This window comes from Mus pahari, chromosome 9 (genome assembly GCF_900095145.1).
Source record: "Mus pahari chromosome 9, PAHARI_EIJ_v1.1, whole genome shotgun sequence".
Lineage (NCBI taxonomy): Eukaryota > Metazoa > Chordata > Mammalia > Rodentia > Muridae > Mus > Mus pahari.
The window spans coordinates 59,954,919-59,973,970 of NC_034598.1; the positions used below are offsets into that span (position 1 = coordinate 59,954,919).

Genomic DNA, 19,052 nt, shown 5'->3' on the forward strand with positions numbered 1-19,052 from the left:
TTACAAAGTTAAGCGAGCACATTTGTACATCTTGGCTGTAATTCTTGCATGCAAGTTAAGAATGCCCTTCTCCACAGCTACAGAGACTACAGTTGAAAGTCTTTGGTACTGTATAGATTATAAAGTATAGATTATACAGTATAGGTATGCTTTGGAAGACTAGTGGGTCAATAATTCCTTCCACATGAAAGTTGTTAAATTTATAGGATATTTTACAATAAATGAATTTAAGTCCTTTTATTATAGTTTGTATACCTTTTAGTAAAATCAGTCATATTCTGAGGCTGTGTATCTGGTCGGCTGCTTTTTTCCTTCCCATGCTTTATAAATTTGCTATTTCCTAATTTCTTTAGCAGTGTTCTCAGTTCTGTTTTAAATGTTTAAAATATGTTATTACTAATTCACTCACCAATTTTTAGAAGGTCAACCTAACTTAACATTAGGAACCTATCCCATTTGCTCAGTCCCAGTCTTTCTTCATTATTGTTATTTGAAAATTTTGTTGTTTTAGAAATAAATCATCAATACCGTATTTTTCCTCCAAATTTTGTGTGCATTGGCATTGTTTCTCCTTAGTGTGCCCTTTATACCATATGGAGTAGTGCCACCTAGTTTTATAATGTTCCTTGACTATCACACTATTTCTATTTGATGTGCATTATATTGAAGTATTATTTATATGTGTCTGATTTAAGAGTTGATTCTGAAGATTAAAAAGTCAGGAGTGTAGTTTGGTGGTAGAGCAAGTTCTTAGTACCAGCAGAAGCCTTTGGCTCAATTACTAGTGATGCAAAAATGTTTGGGTGTAATATTTGATAGTTTTATTGCAGAAATTATAATTTTGTGCACTTTACTGTGGGTATATAATAAAAGCAGCATTTGCTAGAAAAATGTAATGAATATGCTGATGGAAGGATGTAATTAACATGTGAAGATTCAAACTGAAATTCAGAATTGAGCTTATGTGGACAATGAATAACAAAGAAATGTCTGTGAGGGCTAGAGCGGTGCCTCAGCAGTGAAGATCACTGGCTGCTCTTTGGAGAGGGCCCAGCTTCTATTCCTGACACTTATATGGCAACTCACAACAATCTGTAACTCCTGTTTCAGGAAGTCCAGTGCCTTCCTTTGATCTCCTTGGCACTTCATACCTGTGGTACACAGATACACACTCAGGCAAAACACCTATATTCACAAAAATAAATACTTAGAAAATAAGGCATGTCTCCCTTCCAGGACTACTGTGATCTTAAAGTCAGAATCAGTATATCCACTTTACCCAGAGGCTCACATATATTAATACTCTTCTAATAATTGGTTGTCACAGAAATGATATTTTCCTTCAGGAAATAATAGGGCTAAATTAAGAAGTAGTATAGTAGGCAGATGAAGAATGAACTCAAAAGCAATACAAATATGCTTGTATTCTGACTTTCCCTGTAAGCAAGAATATCTCAAAACCTTTGTTTCTTTGCATGGAAAATTGTTGCTATTGCAATTACCTTTTTCTTTTCACAAACAATATAGGCTGACTGTAACTTTTAAAAGTATGTATGCATATATATCAAAATATCTCAAATCTAATTAGGACTAATTCACTGTTAGAATTGTAATTTTATACTTCAAATATTTTCATCAGAACTCTTACAATGAAAATTCCTGGAACATGGTGGCGTCTTTCATCAGAATGTGCGTAATAACTTTTACTCTCATCAGCATTTGCGTCCCCCATGTCTTTGAGAGTATACCAGCTCATAAGTCTTGGCATATAGACCAAAGTAGTTTATAAGTTTCCTTTTTCATTGCTGTTACAGAATACCAAAGAGTAGTAACCTAAGGAAGGGAGGATTTATTCTGACTCAACAATTGTGGGAGATCACTCTGTCATGGCAGGGAAGGTGTAGCACCAGGAGCCAGTGGTGTGAGGGTAGAGGTTGGCAGCTGATCCCAGCACATTCACAGTCAGGAAGCAGAGTGGGAACAGTAGAAAGTGGCTATAAACCCTCAAGGCCTGCTCCCAGTGATTCACTTGTAGGAAGGCTCCACTCAGGGTTCTCCGACCTTTCCAAACAGTGCCATCAGTTGAGGACCAAGTGTTCAAAAACATGAGCCTATGGCAGACAGTTCACTTTCAGTGTGTCAGAACAATGTGCATATATTAAAGTTCTCTAAATGTAGAGTACAGATTTAATACACACTGAGTGACGTCTTTCCCAAATTGTTAGTGACCATATGTCGTTGTTGTATCACTCATGTTTGTGCCTTCTTGTATTTCTCTTGATATGATCTTGACCTCTTCTTTTGTTGCAAGTATTTTTTTGTAAAATTTCCTCTTTAGTTTATTCTTTTTATATTACAGTTATTAATCATTTTATTAAAAAATGATCCTTCGATACGTCCTCTTTAAAATATTATGGTTAATACAGAAAACATAAAAGTTGTACATATTAAGGGAGCACCATGTGATGTTTTAATATGTCTACATTTTGTAATGGTTAAATCAGCTTATATCATTTCTGCAGTTTTCATTATTTTGTGTGGCTTTCTGTTTGTTTCCATGTATGTGGAGGGTTGAACACGGAGCCCTGTGAGTACTAGACAAGTCCTCTACCACTGAGCAGCATCTCTAGCCAAGGGATTTTTAAAAAAATGTTTTCTGGTTTAGATAATCCTAGGACTTTCCTGTAGCCAGTCTTGCTAGTTTATGGGTTCTTCTTCCACTCGTCACCACCCCTTTTCCATCCTTCAACACGAGATAAGAGAGAATAAAGGATAGAAAGAAAAAGGGGCTATGTCATCTTTAGAAATCCTTCCTGCTGAGTAGGGCCTTCAAGTTCCTTGGGGCTTGTTTGATCTCTGCCAACAAGGTATCCCATTTCTTCCTGTTTTTCTGAATATGACTACTTAAACTGTGACCAGCAGCAACTAATTAAGAACAGTCAACAGCCCCCACCCCTTTTGTGACCCTAGCATTTATATACCCTCTGAAAAGTTCCCAGAATTACAGATGTCACACAGTCGCATTATCATCCCTGCTAGAGCACGAGACATGATAGTTAACTATTGTGGACAATATTTGAAGCAGCACCATATCCCATACCTAGTATTAAAATGGAAACATATTCCTATAACATTTCTTTTTTTTTTTAAAGATGTTCATAATTCTTTTCCTGTTTTACTTCATAACCTGATTTATAACGTATGCCTGTCAGAAATGTATCCTGATTTAAGGTGTGAACAGTGAGGTGGCAGATACTTGTCTTTTGTCCAATTGTCTTTATACCTTTTATATTTCAGATTGTGGGCCAGAGAACTTTTTTCTTTAAAACCCAGGTAGTAACTTGGCTCTTGTAGGCTAAGAGGTGGAATGAAGGATGCTATATAGCTATAATGTGTAATAAAAAAAACCAAAACACTCTTAGTTATGCAATCTACAAAACAAGCAGTGTACTAGATTCTGATCATAGAGAGTAATTTGCTTATCTTTGAGAATATTTCCTAAATGACTGAGTGAAATGGTCCCCTTTAGTATATCAATGTTTCCGATGCTCTTGGGCATGTTTTTAAAGTCATACTGAGTCTGTATCTAGACTACATTAGTTTGAATTGCTTTGGCTGTATAGACCATTTTTAAAACTTGGATAAAGTCTCCTATATTTCTTTATATGAAAATTTATGTCATTAGTGCACATCAGTACTAATTTCAATATCAATACTGACTTCCTTTCAGAAGGATCTTTCTTGACCAGGAGTGTAGCTCAGTAGCAGAATATATTGCTTTTTTCATTCCAGTCTTACGGAGGGCTTGTGTGTGTGCAGGGTCAGGGGAGTCTCCTGGTGGGATTGAATTTATGTGTTTACTTGTGGGGGTCAGAGGTCAAGCCCAGTTCTTCCTAGGGAGCCATCTCCTTGTTTTCTGAGAGCCTCTTACTGAGACCTGGGCATACAGTTCAGGGTAGGCAGATTGGCCAGCAGTAACTGTGTCCCACTACACACCACACACTGGGACAACAGTGCCCCACCCACCATGCCTTTCTTTTCATGTGCTTGCTGGCATCTTTGTGCAGCAAGTGCTTTCCCACTGGACTGTCTCTGACATGAAGTCAGGCTTTACCATTGATGTTTTCATGCAGTGTTGACTTGCTCTTTGCTGTTATATATATTGTGAACTTATGGATAGTCACCTGCTTTTTGCAAAGTGTTTTTAATTGCTTTGGTGACTGAATATGGGCTGTAGAAACCCTAATATATTAGAGTTTACATTTCAGCTGCATGATTTACAGCTGTGTCCTAGGGCAAAGGAAGCAGTTTGTATGTATGTACCTCAGCGGGAACATAGAACAGTAATATATAACTAGCTCGTGGTAGTGTAAGGATTGAGTGAATAATTATTAAACATTTAAAGAAAAAATAACAAGTGTTCTTCAGGCTCTCTTAATATGATTATTAGTATTATCCCACTTCGTTCTCTGGATTTTCAGGTAATTATGTATATCCTTGCAATTAGTGGCTATTTTGTGTCATTTGTGGGAAATTTTCAGATATAAAAATTAATGAGAACATAACAATAAATGAACATAATTTTTAATAACAGTTTGTAATAGCGGAAAGCTGGCTAGTGTTTGAATGAATGTTGGCGTCAGTTCAGTCTATCTTAATGACGCTTTTGGAGGAGGAGGTTGGAGGAAATGATACGACTTTGAATTATCTCTTTTAGTATTCCTTAAACTAGACTGTTGCTTTAAAAAGATTAAAATTAGTTTTTTTTTTTAATTACAAATTTTGGTGGCACACACCTTTAATCCCAGCACTAGGGAGGCAGCTAGACTATACCTTGTCTGAAATAATTAATTAAGTGCAAATTTTTCTGCTTATTGTACTCATAGGGCACAAATATAATATCTCTATCTGCATAACTTTAAAAGTATCTTTAACCCTTTGCTGGTCAAATTAAAAGCCGGTTCTTTTGAATGTCCTCTTTCCAGGCCTTTGAATTTTTTTTTAAAGCATGACCTGTAAGATATATGTTTTTTCCAATAGAATGATAAATTTGCTATTATAATACCACATCTGTGGTATTTCTTCCACTTCTCCCCTCCCCTTCCCCCCTCTACCCTCCACTCTCACTTCCAGAACTTTTTGTGGTTTTCTCCCTTTTCACATTGAGTTTTGTATTTAAATATATTATGTGAGAAGGCTTCCCTTTGATCACCGTTTCATAACGTTAATTTACACTATTGGCATTATTCCCATTGTCTTCTGAGTTCTCTGGGTGTCTAAGCTCCATAGTATTTGGATCATGGAAATGATTTAACTGGTAAAAGTGCCTGCTGCCCGAGGGCCTGAGCACCTGAGTTTGGACCCACATGATAGAGAGAACCGACCCCTCACAAATTGTCCCCAGTCCTCCATTTGGGTGCTGTGGGATATGTATAGCCACACACGTACATATATGTACAAAATAAATAATAAAGATGAAATTTTAAACAACTTTATTAAGGATAAATGCATAGCCTGAAATACCTGGTTATTATTTAATCCACTAGAATTTAAGCTTATCAGGGGCAAGGATTTTTGTCTATATAGTTAGACACATGCTTTTAGAATCTATAGTAGTAAAGAATACATTGAAGAAAATGGGAATAGAGACTGTTGAAAATTATTGGAAGATAGAATGTTAAAAATCCTTAAAATCATCTTATAAACTTTAATAGAGAATATGGTCTGTGTGTGTATGTCAGGGTGTTTTTGTTTTTTGTTTTTGTTTGCTTGTTTGGTTTAAAAGACAGGGTCATTGTATGCCTCAGGCTAGCTTGGAACGTACTAGGTAAGAATAACAGGATTAAAGAACAAGTAGTTTCTAGAATTTATTAGCAATCCTATCATCTTCAAACAGTATTTTAAAGTGAAAATGTAAAATGGAGAGAAAATGATAGTCTGTGAAACATCCAGTTTCACTATCTAGAAAAAATTATAAAATATTTCATCATCAATTAGTACTAAGTATTTCTCAATCCAAAACAATACAAGAAGTAGTAAATCCCCAAATGCCCAGTTCTAAAACTTTTAACATATCATGACTGTGATAAAATTTTTTTCAGTTATTCGAATTTTGGGTTTCTTTTGAGAAGGACACTTGGATTTGGAGTATTGAATTCCCAAAAGACAGTTAATCTGTAATAGCAAAGTTTGTGTGTGTGTGTGTGTGTGTGTGTGTGTGTGGTTTTGAAAGTATAAGTTGGAAAACAGTATTTTGAGAGATAATTTGAGTGACTGTGTGGAAGTGTCCTTGCTACAGACTTGACATGAGTGGATATGAAGAACCTTTTGATTGCAGAATGCAATCCTGTGTCTTTCTATAAATGTATACTTTAGCACTAACCGCGAAGGAACTCTGACAGCATCATATATAGAAACTTCCACTGACATGACATCCTCTTTTCTTTTTAGTAAGAACAATTTAATCTTTATTGTCTGTTGTTGAGAAATTCATTATTTTATACTTTTAAACATGTAAGTGCTTACTTACTGTATCTGATTCAAAATTGTCAGCTTTTGTAACTTATTAACCATTTTATTTTTGTGTCTTCTGTTCCCTTTCCTTCCTCTTGTTTATTTTAGTGTAATACCTCTTCCTTGTTCTTTTGCTTCTGTTTATTAGATTTATTTGGTTTCATTTTTTAAACCATTGCTTTTTAATTTTAATTTTTTCTTTTAGATTTTTTATGCCTGTGTGTTTGTGCACAGATGCATGAGTATGCTTTCTTGGTCTCATTGTTTTGTGTGTAGATAACATACAGTCAAAAGCTGATAATTTTTTTCTTGAAACAAAATAGAGGAACTCTCAACATCCCTTTAAGTAAATTCGATGAGACTTAATTTTAATTTTTTAAATATTTGTTAGAGAAGTTTTATCTTAAAATTTTCATTCCATCACCAAACTGTGTTCAGTGGTTTGTAAGTTAAGTACTTTTAAGCTAGCGTTCTGAAGCCTCCACCGTGGGAGGTGAGTGAAAGAAGACCATGAGTTTGAGGTCAGCCTGCATTGCAAGGTGGTGTCCTATCTCATAAACAAACAGCAGCCAAGGTTGTAGTCTGATGTGCTGTTGGGAAAGGGAAAAACAACCGGGACCACATTCTTGTAGCTGCTGCTTTAAGTTTTCGTTATTGTTTGACTGCAGAGTATAGTAGATGAGAGATGGAGACATTTGCATAGTATAATTTTAAACTGGGAACATGATAGTCTGCTTGATAGTTTCATCATTTTGTATATAATGTAACACTTTATCTTGTCCCACCTTTTACTGTTTTTGAGATGGTAAAGCGGGGGTGTCTACTTACACTGCATTCTCCACTGCAATGGCTTTCTTGGTCTAAGTAAGATTTTATGTTCTTCAGAGAAACTGGTTTTTATGATTAACTTTTACCATTTCAATACGTAACTTTTTTGAGGTCTTTTAATAGTTGATATTTTGCCAGGATTCGTTTCTAATTTTCATTAAGCTGTTATGTTCATGAGAAGCACTGTTTAATGACTTCTCTAGTATCGGTGCAGAAGGTGGTATTTACTGTCACACAGTGTGGTGAGTGTTCGCCCCACAGCATCCTCTACTTTATATTGTGCCCTTCTCATAGCTCCCAGGCCTCAAGCTCAGCACACACGCCAGTTACTTATTTATTTCTAGCCTTCGTGAGGAAGTACACTAAGGTTCCTTGGCATTTAAGTATTCAGTAAGTATACATTATAAGATGTCCATGTGAAGATTTTTATTCATAGTAAGTTATATGTTCATATTGGCCAATGTCTTATATGTGAAACCTCTGAAAGTACCTCTTTGTTTTATAGCTAGTCATGGTAACATTCACGATTCTTAACCATTGTACATAGACCTTTTGTCACTAGCTACAGGGTTATTAAAAATGTACATCATTCATTAATATGTGTATATATTTTAGTTAATATGGTAACAGTAGTGCCTATTGCCCAAACAGAAGAATTTGGTCATGTCTTAACTTATTTGACCGATTAAAGGTTACCAGTTTAAGTGTTAATATAATTGTCTAGGATACACACACTGGGTGTAAGAAGGAATTTTTGTTTGACATTAAAGAAGACCCTTTGGAATCTTCTCCCCAACATTCTTTTATTTCCTGTTTTCAAATTCTTCAATACGACTGAGCTTTCTCTCCCTTCCTAATCAACTATTATCTAGTCAGCACTATTTCTTACCATGTGCTTTGATTATGGTATTAGCATAACAATTAGCTGTGTATTGCTGGCCTTCATCAAGTGTTCCCCCTACAGAAATTGACTAATCCCTTCAACTCTGGGCAGAGTGGTCTTTTCCAGTGATGCTGCACTTCTGCTATAGCACTTGCAGTGTAATTACATAATGTTCCCTCTTTCCCCACTAGATTATAAACCTCTTGATGTCATGGCCCATGTTTTGCTTAATAAAAAAGTTTTGATGGTTGTATAAGATGGAATAATGAGGCACTGCTTATATGTCCTCATGTGTTCAGCTTAGATATCTGTTTATAAATGGCACTCCTGCATCTCTGTCTATAAAGAAATACAAAAAGAAACAGCTTTTTTTGTGAATGTACCACACCATTAAAGAATTTATATTCTACCAGGCGAGTAAGTTCTTGTAGCTTGAAGACATCGCACAGCAAATACCATGAAGTGAGTGCCACTGACTGAGAAACTCTATAATCAGATGGCGCATCTGGGGGTTATTTGTATTTTTACTTGTTTATTTTGCTTTGCTGATGGTTTTTCTCAACTTACATAGCTGTATGAATATAAAAATCAACATATTTTTACAAAGTACAAACTTTCATTTTGATAACATGTTGAGCTTAGAATTTGTTTAAATGTATAGACTAATGTCAATGTCACATAAATCAAACTAACAAGGAGTTTAGCTTTTTTTCTTTTTTCTTTTTTTTTTTTAGTAGTGTGATTTTTCTTTTTTAAGTGAAGTAATAGTGTTGTTATACTTTAGTGTAACCCTCATAGTATTAAGTGTTTCTATTTGAACAATTTGGTTTCATCTGGTTGTGGTAGTCTTTGTAAGAAATGCTTATGTTTGAGGAACAAGGACTTGGGTTGGGTCTTATGTTTGTGGTATGAGGTATAGACTTGTAAGATGTACTATAATATTCTGTCTTTCTTTATGCTCTAATAACATTAATTTGTTTCTAGATGCTGGCATCGCCATCTACATCAGGTCAGCTGTCTCAATTTGGGGCAAGTTTATACGGGCAACAAAGTAAGAATTTTGTACTTATTCTGGGATACTTTATATTTAAGGAAACAAGGAGGATCAATTTCTACCTTTGTGGGTTTACAGAGGGTCTTAACAGAAGATAGTTAATTTTCAAAATTATATCTTACTTGTGTAGCAAACCTCATTATGTTTGGACTTACTAATTCTCAATTTGTTATTTCTTGAATATAGCATATGTTGTAAATTATTTTGACATTATGTATACCTGTACATTCCTTCACAGTTTCTCAGAGATTTGCTAAACAATTAAAAGTGTCATTCTTGTGCTTTTAGTAAGAAGGAGTCAAAGAGTTTTTCTCCTTTTGTTGGTTTGATATATTGTTTAGCACTTCAGCTGTTTATTACTGTAAGCCCATAGTTTGGCAACAGTTTGTGAAATAGCTTTTATGTGGTAGAAAAATATTTATTTATTTTGCTTTGGTTCTTTCTGATTATAACACCTACATTTTTACTCATAGTTCAGTTTTTTCTTTACATAAGATTTTGTTTTATAAAGTATTCTTTTAAAGCGCTTAGCACAGTGCCTGGCGCATAGTAAGTGCTCAATAAATGTTAGCTATATGCCATTACATAAAATTTTATAAAATTAAATTATAAAATATTTTTTTATTTTTTCAAATTAATTTACCAAAATGTTACATATTAATAAGATTTTATCTTTTTTTAGTGTAAAACAATCTGCTTATTTCTCATTGCTATTGTTAATGGGGGCTGGGATAAAGTGTTCTAATTTACCATCAAACAGTAGAGGATAGTATCTAATCACTTCATCAGTTTCAAGTAAAAATCAGTTTAGTTTGGAACTTGCCTTGTGTGTGAAGAAAACCAGGTTTTTGTAAGTGCCAGACTAGTGTGTCCTACCACTTCACCCTGTGCATTGATCCTAAGGGTTTGGGCAGTGGGTGAGGAATCCTTATTTTGTATAGAAAAGCATTGTTTTCATCTTTATTTTCCCCTTGTCTCTTTTACGTTTTCCTCTTTGCTATGGGATAGTTTTCTAATGCAGAATTGGTAAATATTAATTTCATATTTAAACAACATCTTTTAAAGGCTTTTTGTTAAAAGTTGAGTTCCTTATTTATCTACAAATGTTTTTTCCTACCTGCTTAGGCCACATTAAAGCCTTATATTATTATGTTCTTGTCATCTTCGGTATGGTGTGACTTTTACCCATTTGGGAAGCCTTCTTATACAAATACTTAGCTGTTTAAAGCTCTCTTCTATTTCAATACAACATCTGCATTAGCCTATTTTCTTTTTAAAGTCCACAGTTTATCATAGTAGAACGAAGATATAAAATGGATAAAACATATTTGAAAAAGTGAAGTTGTTTTGTAATAGTGATTGTAATCGACTGTCTAGACCTTAAGTTTTTAAGCTGCAGATGTGATAGTGCTTTGGGGATGGATCTGGTGTGGAGTAACGGCCTTGGCATGTCAGACGTCTAACTGTAATTTGCTTTGTTTGACGTGGGAAGGGCGTACAAAAATTGATGAGTGAGCAAATTATTTTTCTTAGAAAACAATATTTTAAAGATACTAACTAGTTTTAAAAGTAGCCATTTATATCAAACACTTTCGTTGTTGAGACTTGGAAGGGTCATAGTTTCACTTGTATGTTAAAGTGTGAGGAGCTAGCTTTAGTGAGGGATAGGAAGACGTAACGGGGGACTGGATCGGAGACACTCTTCTTATGGCGACTTATTATAGCTAGACAGGAGCCTGGTAGAATTTAAAGTACTTTTTCACCTCAGTTTACTGAGTGCTATCGGTAACTCTGTATTTATGTTTTACAAATTCATTAGTGATTTATGCTATTCAAATGTAAGCTCTATCTGGGGTTTTGTCGTTGTTGTTTTTCGTTTATCTTTGTCTTTGTGTTTTTGTTTTTGTTTTTTGTTTTTTTGCAACAGAGTCTTATTATAGACATTCTAGTCAGGAACTCAGATCCTCTTGCTGTGCCTTCAGTGTGCTAGGATTAGTGTGTGGCTTGTTTTTAATTTTGGGTGCTGTATATTGAGCCCAGCCAGGCCTTGTACATGCTAGGCAAAGCACTTTAACACTTGAACTGTATACTCCCAACTTTTTGCTTATTCTTGATTTTTTTTTTTTTTAAGTTAAGAATAGAGGGAGTAAAGAAAAAAAAATATCCTTCCCAGACTAAAACTTTATGAAATTAAACAGCAGGGTGGGGGTCATCTTGGAATGGATATAGGAGTACATGAACCTGCATTTTTGCCAGATCGGAGTAGAAGTGATTATGTAGTCAGCATACGAAGTACCCAGAAAATAATGAATTAGAGGATTGTATGATTTCGGTCCCTAGAGTAATATAACTGTATCACAGTTGTAAACATGAGGCCTCCCCGCAGGGTTTGTGTAGAGACTGCTCAGCACTGATAACAGCCAGGAAGCATGTTGTATGCAAGTTGCATGATGTTTTCTAAGTGTGCTAGTAAGATTTGAGTCAGTCTTACAGCCTTACATGTTCCTGGGCCTTAAAATTACTGGATTGAAGTGGATAAAGAACCAGGAATCCATTTCTCTTAGATCTTTATTGCATTGAAATGAAGTAGCTGTATAGTTGGAACAGTCTTTCCTTACTCAGCTAAGTTTGCAATCTTGGAAGTGGGAAAAGGAAAACTATCTAGTGTCTCCTAGTGTGTGTCTTATATGTAGGCAGTTAGTTAACCAGCTGCCCCGACGGACCATAGACATTTGTGTTTGGATTCTGAAAGGCCCCAGGCTACTTGAGAACAATAAGTCTTCTAGGCTTTAGAGTCTTGACTTGCATGTGGTGGCATAGTACCTGGTTCTAACTGATAGACATCTGAGAGTGCAGTTGACTTTGTAGAGCAAGAGAGCATAACTGACACGGTTTAAACGTGATGATCCTGACATTGGGGAGCACAGGGAAAGTAACTTCCCGTTGCTTTAGGAATTGAGTTTGGCGTGCTTGTTGTGTGCACTAGAGAAATGTATGTGGATGGGACCATTCTCCTTGATGCTGTGAGCTTACTATCTAGTAAACTCACTGCTGTTTTTTTATTATGTGTCTTGATTGTCTTTGTGTCATTAGGACTTTGTTTGTGAAAAGCACTTAGTAGATATTGCTGTTGATATAATGAAGAAGATAAGCTTCTCATATATATTATTGGTCTATGCCCTATTATTGGTTTAATGATGAATCAGTTCAGGGAATGGGGAACTTTCTGGTTATCAATTGGTTTCAGCTAATAGTAAAGTATAATCTTTCCTTTCATGTGGATTAGAGATCAAAGTTGTATCATTAAGCTTTCCTGCATAAACTTTCTGTGGAAACTCAGTTAATTAAACAGCCTCATTTTTCTTTGCCATTAAGATCATTTGTTGGGTCTTTCAACTGCCATGCACACGTTAAAAACGAGGGGGAAAGCTGGTATTCCAGTATTTACTGTGTGTTAATCTTCACAACTCCATGAGATGTTAAGGAACTTGTAAGGTCTTGTAGATGGCAAGTGATGGAGCCAGGATTAAGTTCCTTTGTAAGAGTGAGTGGTACTTTGAATCTTAACACAGTGTTTGAAATCCAAGAGCTGAAGTCATGATCCTAGTGATAGTGTTGACTCTACAGATGCCAAGAAGCTACTGAAGGTGTTGTGACATTTATGCACTCATGTATTGATGAGTGCTGCCCTGAATAAGGTTCTGTACCAAGACCTAATCAACAGTATAACAAGCAATAAAGTTCCTGTTTTTCACAGTGTTAACTTGTAATGGGCAGAGACAGAATAAACACAACTGAGGAAATACTGCAGTTCTTATAATAAATAGGACGAAACTTACCAGTCAGGCTCATGAGATGTGTGAGGAGTTCATAGTTTATGTGAATCAGCAAAAAGCCTGCTCTGTCTCTAAGGAATTAAAAATTACTGCGGAAACCTGAGTATTGAGGATGATAGTTCCTGGAATGAGTGGTCTTGACTGAGCCTTGTGAGTACAGGAAAGCTAGGAAGATGTAGTAAGTCACTTCTGACAAAGGAGCAGTCAACAAGTCCATGTAATGAATGAGACATCCGTGAACAATCCAATGGATATCTCAGATCATAGGAAGCCTCGTAAACATCTGCTAAAGATTTCAGACTGGGCTGGAGAGATAGCTCAGAGGTTAAGATCACTTGGCTGCTCTTTCAGAGGACCCTCCAGGATCTGTTCCCTGCACCCACATGGCAGATTACAACCATCAGTGACTGTGGGTCCAGAGGATATAACATTGTCTTCTGGTTTCCTAAAGAACTTCTGTTTACACACGTCATAAACAGACATGAACAGGCAAAACATCTGTACACATTAAAAAAAAAAAAAAAAAAAAAGGGAAGAATCCGGCCCATGTTCTGGCCCTGTGTAAGGCAGCTGGTGCCAGCCTGATGACCCAATCTCCACCTTAGAGCTCACTCAACTGAGCAGTCCTACCATTGTCCTTTGACCTCTACACACACTCAAAGGAAATGCATAAATGTAAAAGAGAAGAGTAATTCGAATGCGTTCTGATTGCTGTTCAGCTTGCTGTTGGATATGAGTAGCAAAGGTTTTTTGATGCCGCTTCCTTTTTAACCATCACTTTGCTTTGTAGAAAGTGGGCAGACTGGGGAAGGAAGGAGAGTCAAGCAGGAGCTTGGGAATTGGACTAGTGACTGAGATGTAGGCAGATTTGGGTAGTTTGGAAATACCGTTTACACAGCTTCGTATATAGAGTTTGGAAAGAAAATTGCCATATTTACAAGATTTGAGATTTATGTGACTGGGTACTAATAATCTATACTGGACATTTAGGTTGGGGGAGTGAACAAAGTTTGCTCACAGAAACATGTGGCACTGTGTGCACCATGAGAATTGGTCCTGCAGAGCTTCTTTTCTCTGCTATTGTCTGGTTCACAATAGCTTTTTGTTCTACGTTTGAGTTTTGAAAGCAGTGTGCTTTATCCATTTTCCCATCTGATATATCCTAATTTGGGGGAAGCATGTTCTCCTTTAGGTCAGTCCTCTTCCATTTCTCTTCCCCTTGTTTCCTAGGCCTCTGAACGTCAGGGACTGTAGGCTTATCTACCCTGTCATCTGCCTGCACTCTCAATACAGCTTGGCAGACTCACCTGTCATGCCATCTCTAGCCACCTGACTTTGCAACATTACCACCATCGTTTATCTCCCGACTTAGATCATGGTCATTATTGCATTCATATAGTCTACAGGAGACTTTCTAGTCCCAAGCCTACAAAGTATTGTGCATGCCCCCAACAGGGTCTTATTCAGCCCTTAGATCTATGTATGTACTTTATAATCTTGATCCCTGTTGTACCAGAGAAGGGAAGGCATTCTTAGTCAGAGAATGGTAAATAGTGAAGGTCCAGGGACAAATTTGAGAAGAGGGGGGAGTGGAGGAGGATTATTAATCATACATAGAGTATCTGAGCAATGAAATGTTAATTAAGGTTAGAAGAACTTTCTTCTTTGGGGTCCTGACAGAGTTGTAAAGACTTAAGTTGTGGCTGTACTTAATAATATCCCAAAACCCTGGCTGTACCTTAAAAAAAAACTTAATGGATGGTTTAGGGGCAGTAGTTCTCAACCTGTGTGTCGAAACCCCTTATGGGTTGAATGACCCTCTCACAGGAGTCACATACCAAATATGCTGCTTATCAGGTATCTATATCATGATTCACAACAGCAGCAAAAATTATGGTTATAAAGTAGAAACAAAAATTTATGGTTGGGGATTTGAAGAACTGTGTTAAGGGGTCACAGCTCCAAGAAGGTTGAGAATCAGTGGCTTAGGGTAAAGCTTCTACTAACATGAGTTTCCCAAATTCAGAGTAAGTTACAGTTTGTAAAGAAGCAAAAGTTAGCAATTTACTCTTTAAAAGTGGCAAGTAATGTCAATTGTGAAAATACTTTGAAGTTGGAACAAAAACTGGATTGATGACTTCCTGCTTTGTTGTTTATGATCTGGTTTTCAAACGACTTGTTTAGTTTTTTTATGTATATGTTTATGTGTCTGTAAGTTGATGTGTACTCACATGTGTGTAGCCTGCAGAGCCAGAGGGTGTCACATCTATTGGAGTTGGAGTTAGAGGTGGTTGTAAGCTCCTGATTGTGCTTGCCTGCTGAGAACCAAAGTTAGGTCGTCCTCTCTGAGAGCAGTACTAACCCCGAGATGTCTCTCCAGTTCTGCTGCTGTCATGTTAAGAAGGTTAATGGCTTATTTGACTTCTTAGTTTATAATATGGTGGCTCTCAGACGTTTTTTATTTTGTTCTACATTTTTTTGGATTTTGTGATGGAAATACCAGAATGAAATGGTTTTCCCTGAAACCTTACTTCATGCAGGGAAGGTTGTAGGTAAAGTGATGAAGCTCAAGCCCTGCCTCAGGCTGTGTCTTTGGTTAGTTTGGGCATGACAGTGAATTTCTACAGAAGTCTACATCCTTGGTATAATGGAAAGGAAGGCCACACACAGGTGCCAGGTTTCAGGATTTGGTGCTGTAACTGAACTTTCTCCTTAGGTTATTAATACTGTTTATCTTTAGAAAGGACTTCTTCAAATGGTACAACTTGCTATAAGTATTTAAGATACTGGTGTGAAGCTGATCTCTTAACAAAAAATCATGGTATACTTATATTTTTCATCAGTTACGAAAACTTAGTGTGTGTGCGTTCTTGTATTCGGGCACGTTGGAAGACAGTTTGCGAAAGGCAGTTTTCTTTGTACCACTTAAGATTCTAGGGATAGAATTTGTGTCAGGGGGTCAGGCCTGGGAACACCTTTACCCACTGGGCATGTCACCAACCCTGTGGAATGCTTAAATCAATTTTTTAAGGATTTCTGAAAAAAGGATCCATGAAGAATATAATTCATTATTCAGCTTCATATCAAAAAGAGATAGGAATCTATTTAGAATATGTACATCACTCTTCCTGAAAGAAGTTGATTCAGAACTATAACCTTTTAAATCATATTGGTATTTTCATTCTTTATGTGTAAAAATTGGGGTGAACGAATAAATGTCTTCCTTATAAAAATTGTTTAGGGAAAAAAGGCAGAGATAATTTTGGATAGGCAGTCCTTGCGTGTCACTGTGCCCCCCCCCCCCCCCAGACACTCACAAACACGCTCCCGTACACGGACTTGTCCTCTTACCTTTTGTCGCTCACTTAACGCCGCCAACAGTCACTAAGGGTTTTCTGTTTGTAGCGTGTATGCTCTGTTCTTGTCCTGAGATTTTAGAGATGATTTTCTGTTACTTATAATTAGAAGATTAAATCCCCCTAACCTATCCAGTTGTCATAGTTTGACTCAAGTAACTCAAGTGTAATAACTTAGTACATTTTGTCTTCTAAAAATAAATCTCTGTGTGCTTTCATTCAGTGTTACTCTGTTTTAAAGAGCTTCAATTTTTAAGTAAAATTTAAGCTAACCCTATTAAATATTTAAGAATTGGTGATACCATTTGTAACATGTATTTTCTTTTCATCTTTCATGAATATTTCAACAAAATGAATAAAATTTGTTAAATTTATTCTCTGTTTAACCAAGATGAATTTGGAGGCTAAAATTCAAACATTCTTTACTTTCATATTGTCCTCTTCCACCACGTATCAATATAAATTAATTAGAATTGTCCAGTCTTCAATTGAATAAAACACATTACCCATTGTTATTTTCTTGGCCAGAATGTTTACTAGTATTCAGATTATGTAATATTTAAAGTAGTTCTAAAATTAGACATTTTTCTTACACAGAAAAATACACATAGGGGAAGTTTTTGGGTTTGGGTTTGTTTTTTGTTGTTGTTGTTGTTTTTTTTGTTTGTTTGGTTTTGGTTTTGGTTTTGGCTTTGGTTTTTTGAGACAGGGTTTCTCTGTATAGTCCTGGCTGTCCTGGAACTCACTCTGTAGCCCAAGCTGTCCTCGAACTCAGAAATCCGCCTGCCTCTGCCTCCCAAGTGCTGAGATTAAAAGCATGTGCCACCACTGTCCCACCATAGGGGAAGTTACTGTAGACAAAAACCAGTCTTTTGCGGGGAGGGGCTACTAATTTCTTTAAAAGGGCAAAAAGAGTGAAATTTGAAGTTATGACTTAGAGCAAGTGATGAAAATAAGAAGAATGAAAAGGAAGGAAAGGGTGAAGCTGAAGGGAGACTGGACAGACAGTAAAGAGAGGATGGTGGGAGAGGAGAGAGAACAAGACAGCCAACAGTGCAGACATATCTAAAAGGAGGCTGGAGGCGAGGTGGAGGAAAGGTCTCTTAGGCACGCAGGTGGTGGTTCTTTCTGTGTTGTTCTGCCCCCTGTACTGCCCTCAAGAGCACAAAGGGTTAAGAGAGCCCTAGTTCTTTGTGTTGCCTTGGAGAAGTCAATTAACTTATCTGGGGATCAGATTTCTTATCTGTAAAATGTAGACAGAGTAGGGGATCTTTAACATCTGAAAGTGTGTAACTTTGGCTATGAGTAACTGGGAAATATACCCGCCTGTTGGAAGTTTTCATCTAGAACTGACTTTAAGGCACTGTGTAGAAGTAGAGATTAATTAAGCACCTGAGGCTAGGAGCCTTTTCGGTTTTACTGCTATTTTTCCTAGCAGCTTGTATGATATTTGCCATATCCTGGGCACCTAGGAAATGTGTGTCAGGAAAATTACCATTTTGATGGGCTTATGATGGGAGGCACCCACAGCCCCTCTAGGAAAACTGATTGAGGAAGGGGCATAGGCTGGTTTTTAAACTCTTTTCTTCTTTATTTTTTCCCAGATTTAGAGAAAATGACAGGCACTAGCATTCCTAATATCACAAACAGTATAGTGTCTAGACACAAATAGTGACAAGACAGTATGTACGCTAGGCCAGTCCCTTCCAGGTACCTTAAACTGTGAGGTTGACAGCCTTCAGCTAGCTCTCAGTGAAGTCTCTGAGCTCCTTGTGATGCCAAAAGACAAATTTTGCAGATGTTTGGCCAAAGTACAGTATATATAGTACTCTATGTGAAAGGCATAGACCGAGAGAAAGTACAGTGTATATAGTATTCTATTGCTGTGAAAGGATAGACTCAGGCTCTTTAGGTCTTTGAAATGCTTAGACTTCAAACTAGAACAGAAGGAAAAACATCTTAAATCATTATGATTTCTGATGAGTTATGTCCTTTTTCTTTAATTCAACTTCTAAAATATGTTTGTTGACCAGTGTATCAAATAGTTAGCATGCTGAAAACAAAGCACTAAGACCCGAGGCTCAGAAAGATGGAAGGAAGGAGGCATCCACAGATGGATGGAAAGGGTGGCAACTGAAACAATGCTGTAGACCTACCTGTGAGAGGAGGAGAAGGATAAACATGGATAGAATATTAACTCTCCATTCTGAACTTAAATAATTCACATTTCATACCATCTGAAAATAGTGAGCATGTCAAACATTTAAAACATAAGTTTGTCTAATTTGATTAATATTTTTGAATTTTATACCTGATTGGCAAAACACAATAGTCTTAAAAAGTATACCTATAGAACCTGTCTATTCCTGTATCTGGCCCCAGATGTGCTTGAAAAATATCGGGTCATTATAGTTTGAAATATTTTTAAATCAAAGCATTTTTTAAAATTACACCTATATCAGATTAGGGTTTTCTTTTTAACAATTGCTAAATATTATTTGTGGGTTTGTAAAAATTGTAGTGTTACAAAATATGTATTAATAATAAATTTCTCTAAAATGTATTTACAAAGGATAATATAT

The 19,052-nt window shown here is 36.4% G+C and overlaps 1 protein-coding gene across 10 annotated transcripts in view; it reads left to right on the plus strand.

Moving 5' to 3' along the window:
• Cnot2 (CCR4-NOT transcription complex subunit 2) overlaps nucleotides 1–19,052 on the plus strand; it is an 85,687-nt gene that overhangs the window by 46,462 nt on the left and 20,173 nt on the right. For 9 of the 10 annotated variants that reach the window (XM_021205848.2, XM_029542644.1, XM_029542643.1 and 6 more), the window contains one exon: nucleotides 9,209–9,275. In XM_021205848.2, coding sequence (XP_021061507.1) covers nucleotides 9,209–9,275 — 67 coding nt within the window. Of the gene's footprint in view, nucleotides 1–141; nucleotides 1,690–9,208; nucleotides 9,276–19,052 lie in introns of those variants that run through there. The other variant, XM_029542645.1, reaches the window with a different exon arrangement.